The 6,000-nt window shown below is 37.7% G+C and overlaps 1 protein-coding gene across 6 annotated transcripts in view; it reads right to left on the bottom strand.

The window, feature by feature from the left end:
• Positions 1-2,431: 2,431 nt before the first annotated feature.
• PELI1 (pellino E3 ubiquitin protein ligase 1) overlaps positions 2,432-6,000 on the bottom strand; it is a 138,323-nt gene continuing 134,754 nt past the window's right edge. For all 6 annotated transcript variants that reach the window (XM_085019055.1, XM_085019054.1, XM_085019051.1 and 3 more), the window contains 3 exons: positions 5,702-5,899; positions 5,422-5,610; positions 2,432-4,861 (listed from right to left, as the gene is read on the bottom strand). In XM_085019055.1, the coding sequence (XP_084875181.1) occupies positions 4,295-4,861; positions 5,422-5,610; positions 5,702-5,899 (954 nt within the window). In that variant the 3' untranslated portion in view covers positions 2,432-4,294. The remainder of the gene's footprint in view (positions 4,862-5,421; positions 5,611-5,701; positions 5,900-6,000) is intronic.

The following is a 6,000-nucleotide window of genomic DNA, read 5'->3' as shown; positions in this document are numbered from 1 at the left end:
AATCTCACGTCCATGACTAAATTCCACCATACCCCCTGCCGCAAAAAACAAAAACAAAAACAAAAAACCAAAAAACCCTGTTCTCAGAATCTTCTCTACTTCATCAGATGATAATCCGACACTTCTGGTTGCTCAGGCTAAGTAAGCCAAGTCATCCTTGACTTCTCTTCCTTCTTTCATACTCCATATCTGATCTGCCAGCAGATACTGTCAGTTTTACCTTCAAAACATAACCAGATACTGGTTACTCCTCAAAGCTCCATCACACCCACTTTGACCTAAGTCACCATCATTTCTTCCCAGGATTACTGCCAACGTCTCTAAACAGGCCTCCTGCTCCACGTCAGTCTATTTGGATCCTACTAAAATTGAAGTCTGATCATGTCATTTCTCTGCTCAAAATCCTTTTACAGGACCAGCATCTCACTCAGAATTAAAGCCAAGTCTCAGGAAACCCTCTAAGATCTAGTTTTCATCCTCGTGCCCCACACCCTGTCACTTTACCTCTTGGACTCCTCCTATTATTACACCACATGGTCACACTGGCCTTTTTGCTGTTACAGACATATTCTAAGCATGCCTCTGTTGTCAGGACCCTCGTAATCACTGTTTCCTCTGCCTAATGGTGTCAGAATGGCCCAATGGTCAAAGGTGCCAGACTCAAGCTTCTGCTTCCCTCTGCCTAAACGAATGTTCTTCTCCTTCGGTTCCTTTAGATCTTTAGCTCCTTTTGCCATCCTGTTTAATATTGCAAACACTCCACACATTCGCACATACCACATTTCGTATCTCTTTTCTGCTTTTTTGATCCCTTCAGCACCATTCATTATCTTTCATACTGTACCTTTTAATTTTCTCAAATTCACTTCCATTTTTCCCACTAGAATATAAATCCTATGAAGGCAAGGTTTTTTTTTTTTGTCCCCCCCCCCCATTATATCACTCAGTGTTTAGAATGGCTTGGTGCACAGTGGGATATTCAAATATCTGTTGTAAGCATGTCTATGTAAAATTTGAGAGCATGGCCTTAAAGCATACTTATACGAGTAATTCTGAAAGTGGGAATAGGAGATGGAATATAATTCAGTTATATAGTATTGTGGTGATCTGATTTGCTACAGGGTTAATGCTTAGAACCATCTTATAAACCAAAGAATGGATGATAGATCTCTCACCCAGTGATCTCTGAATTGGGGTAGCACAAGATCATCCCTTGGGTTAAGGGGCCAACATGTTGGAATTAGATTATCTCATAAACTTAAAGAAATAAGAGATGCACTTTCATTGCTGCCCTCACTTAGATTATATGTCAGAAGGTCATGCATCGCACATGGTTCTTGGGGTCCTGGAGAGTGTAGTGGGAGTACTCATGTTAGATGTAATTATATATCTACATTATTACTCCTATCCTGTTTCACATGTACTAGAATATTTTTATATGATGAAAGTAAGCAATCACAGCTTCAAGAAGATAGCTTGGTGAAAGATTTCTCTTTCTAGATATTTACCCTGTTTTGTTTCCTGACCCTAACATTTTGGATGAAGGGAAATTTAATTCCCTGTACAAATTAAGGAACGTTTAGATATTAAGATCACTCTGATAGAAGTTCTGGCTGTGGCTCAGCAGAAATGAATATGACTAGTATCCATGAGGACACAGGTTCAATCCCCGGCCTTGCTCAGTGGGTTAAGGATCCGGTGTTGCTGTGAGCTATGATGTAGGTTGCAGACGTGGCTTGGATCTGGCATTGCTGTGGCTGGGGCATAGGCTGGTTGCTACAGCTCCAATTCGACCTCCAGCCTGGGATCCTCCATATGTCATGGGTGCAGCCTTAAAAGACAGGACAAAAAAAAAAAAAAAAAAAAAAAAAATCACTCTGATTAAAGAATTAAGCGATAAAGTTACCTTTCTTGAGAATGCACTTAGAATACTGACATTCCCTTCATAAAACTGTGTAAAAGTATTCCATTAGGCATTGGCAAAATGACAAATTAAAATGCTTGAACAGAAAAACATCTTATGATTTAAATTATCTGAGTTTTCAAAACTTAAATTTGATAGAAAATGAACCAGATTTTTCTCAGTTGGTAAGAGGAAATTTAGGCTCATTGGGAAGAAGCTGAACCTCTTATGATCACTAAGGCACTATGTAAACAGTCTACTATGCAACTTGCAAAGAGCCAACTCTACAACAGGGCTTAACTCAGAAAAAGCCTCAATTATTCAACCACTAAAGAAGTTTCCTTATTAATAAGGTAGAGATGCTTTCCCAAGAGAACCAGAGATTCAAAGTGTGACATTAAATGCAAACTCCTCCTCTATTTCAAGAGAATATTTTTGGAGTGTGGGCTAGGTTTGTCCACAAGTTTTCACTTCTGGTTTCCCATTCTCAGCTATGCAAAAATGAACTCACAGAGACAAATTCAAGTATCTATTTTGAAAAGTATTTACTTAGTTTGAATAAATTAATTGCAAATAAAAATTAGCTACAATATATAGCCAGAATAGAAATGACTAGAACAAATACAACACAGGACTTGATTTCCTTGCATTAGTCACAAAGCATGTGACAATCTGGAAAACTTCAAAATCAATTATATTTCTTTGAAAAAGGGGTAACAGCAGTTACTGATACATCACAACTAGTCAACTTATAATACAAGTTTCCTGACATGCATTTCCTGAGTGAACCCAAATGATCATTTTTTTTTTGAAAAAACAAGGAAATTCTGACAAGTTGAAGTAAAATAAAATAGTTCATGACTTCTAAGCAACAGATTTTGATTTTTTTAAAAACTAAAGAAAATTCAGAACAGCATTGTAATAGGATAAATTAAAGCTATGCTACCATATACAAAAATTTGCTAGTCAATTAAGTACTATACAACTTTTTGAACTAAAGGAAAATAAATCAAAAGATTAAAAAATATGATTCTGTGTAATCTAAAAGGGTACTGATTTCTACAAGTGTCACAAAGGGTTTGATGTAGTGCAACTGTCTATACTTTCCTGGTGGTGTGTTTAAAAAAGGGGGGGAGGGGAGAAAGAAGAAATGTTTTCTTGCTTCTGAAAGCAAAGAACTTATTGGAATTAGAGAATAAACTGACCATGCAAGTGTGTCCCTCCACTTGGCTGTCACGGGTGCTCATCTGCCAACCATACATTTCCTTGAGTCCCACTGTGGCAACTCTATTAGGATTGAAGCCCACAGTTAAGGCTGGTCTGTTAGATTAAAAACAAAAGAGCATTGTCGTCTTTTGACCCTTTATATCTCTCTAAATGTCTTCACACCTGGATAAAGCCAAATACAGGACAGTAAATTAATTAAGCATTTTTTTTTTTTAAAGCAAATCAAGTCACTCTCCTTGTTAATTTATGCTTTTTCTCGTGGGAATGATTTTTTTTCCCTAGAAACAGTGAACAGATGAACCACAGTTTATATCTAAAAAACAAACTTGCCAAATGTTGCCAATACTAAAAACAGATTAGTTATTGTGGGAGAAAAATAGATAATCTAGATTAAATTGCATATTCAAAGGAGCATATAAAATGTTTCTTAGCATTAAATTTTTGTTATAGTACTACACTCGGGAGAAACATTAAGGAAAAAAATCTTTCCCGATTATCTTCAATGCGGTTAAAAACAAACACTTCTTACACAATGGTAATTAATATGAATTTGGTTTTACAAAGTATTCTAACTTACCAAATTTCATACTTAAGTGGGGGTGGGGAGAGAGGCTCTCTTGTCCGTCTTCCTAACCTTGCAAATCCTTGAGCTACGCTTGCTAAACTACCATTCACACCAAGAGTGTGAGACCATCGTCACCATGCTACTCTACAAAGAACATTCTAAGATAGTTTCTATAATAAAGATAAATAGAAAAAAGTTAATATACATGTTGCTGTATTTTACAATGTTTGCAACAAACTGTAAACTAACATAGTTTGAACCAACAATACCCTCAGTTATACAAAACAATTTTTCAACACTGAGGATGGGTGATTCAAAAACACTAAAATGAAGGCATCAAATTAGACTATGTTTTTTTCTCCTCAAAATATATTTTCAAAACTCAGAATTCGTAAGTCTGCTTTTTCGGAAATCCCTTTGCTTGAGTTTCGCAGATTTTTGCTCAGAAATCGCTACTGTTTATTACAAATGCTTAAAAAAATTCTTCATCTTAATGCAAATGACCAGAGCAGAAAAACTTGTGATGTGGACAACAGGTTGGAAAACCCAAATCACTTAGCTTATAAATTTATAATGCAGTCCTGGAGGACAAGAGTCTGTTAGTCCAGAGGTCCTTGGAAAATGAGTCTGATGTAGCCTTGTTCACCAGCCAACTGATGTGCACAAAAGGGACAGGCTGCATGGAAAGTGTGAGTACCATGAGGAAGCGGGATCTGGGACCAATAGGCAGTTGTCTTCTCTGAACACACATGCCCACAGGGGCTAAACGCATGGGTTGGAGGGCCGGCGTCCACATAAAATCCAGCTTCACATCCAAGCCACAGAGGGACATAGGGACCAACAGACCTACACATAGGACATTCACGATCTTTTCCATCACGTTCTTCTTTGTTTCCCCAGTTATGATAGCCATGCACATGGCCGCAGTTTAGATACACCCATGGTTGTTTTTCATCAACGACATCTTTCCTCTTCATACTAGGAAATGCTAGTGTGTTGAACCCTACAGGGCACTGAGGTCGTGCTGCATTGATTTCCTGTCTTAAAGCTTCCAGATGCTTCACTGTAGGAGTGTGGGAAAGGCCTTCTGCAGTACGCCACAGCAATGTTGCACCACAGAGGTCAATTAATGAGCCATCTTGAAGTTGATTGGTTTCAATTTCCACCTAGAGGAAACAAGAATCAAAAAACACATTCACCCACTGAGTTTTGGATACTTACACAAGAGTTTTGGTCTTATGTACTCCTTACTCAGGAATCGAGACTTCCTCTGGTTGTTTATTCAAGAAATTCTAATGGTAGCCATGAAAAATACAAGTTTGAAAATCAAGGATAAAACGCTGAGCAGCAACATACTTCTTTTCAGCCTTACAGTAAAGACTACTTATGATCAAAACACCTGGCTAATCAGTAAGTTTATTATTTCCAAATGGGTAAGTATCCTGTCAAAGATATTCAAAAACAAGTAGAAAATATAGAGTGCTGTTTAATTTGGGAAAGCTTAGATTTTAAAATACATTAACATAATACAGAAGAAGGATAAAAAGAATCTCCTAACTGAGACACTAAGATATTATCCTCCTGGTTTAGTATTTGGTAGTCAGCGCTTGATACAGTTAGGACTCTGTGTCAACAAATGATTTAACAGTTTTTGGAAATACGTAATGCATTCAGTCCAACTTTGAGTTTACTGCAGTTAAATAAGAAGCTCTATGTCTGTACTTACCATTTTTCCTCTCTGCTGAGCTGACCTGGTTTCACGCAGGCTGAATACATTTCCACACACTGATATTTCTCTCCATATTCCAGGCTTGGAGTCTTCTGTGAACCCATTGCGTGGATGCATAACAAGAACACCATTAGTGGTCAAGCCATCCATCTGTCCATCTGATGTCTTCCATTTGGCAGCCTTCTCCTGGGAGGGAAAATAGTGAGCTCTGTTTATTTTAACTGGGAAAGAGAAGTGGTCATAAAACAATACAACATTTAGGAATAAAGCCTTTTACCCCAAGAAAGATGTTTTTTGATGAGTCAAATCCTGCAGCATAAATCCGTGCTGTAAAGGGGGGATTCCGTTCACATATGATTCTACAGGCAAATCTTGATATGGTGCTTTGCACTGACTGTGTATCAGAATTACTCTGACTTCCAGGAACTGTATCGGTTACTACAAAATCAATGGGACTTTCAGTCGACCGCCCAATCTAAGGGAAAAAGAAATATCTATAAACCTATTCAGAAGAACACAGTGGAAAATCCATTTAAGAGACAAAGGCATAAAAAGGTGAAATCATCAGGCCTTTGA

The sequence above is a fragment of the Sus scrofa genome, chromosome 3 (assembly GCF_054392235.1).
Source record: "Sus scrofa isolate SSC_HxYL_T2T_F1_AM1 chromosome 3, Sscrofa_HxYL_maternal_Yorkshire_Landrace_v2.0, whole genome shotgun sequence".
Classification (NCBI taxonomy): domain Eukaryota; kingdom Metazoa; phylum Chordata; class Mammalia; order Artiodactyla; family Suidae; genus Sus; species Sus scrofa.
Note: the sequence above shows the minus strand (reverse complement) of the source record. Positions and strands in the feature narration are given on the sequence as shown.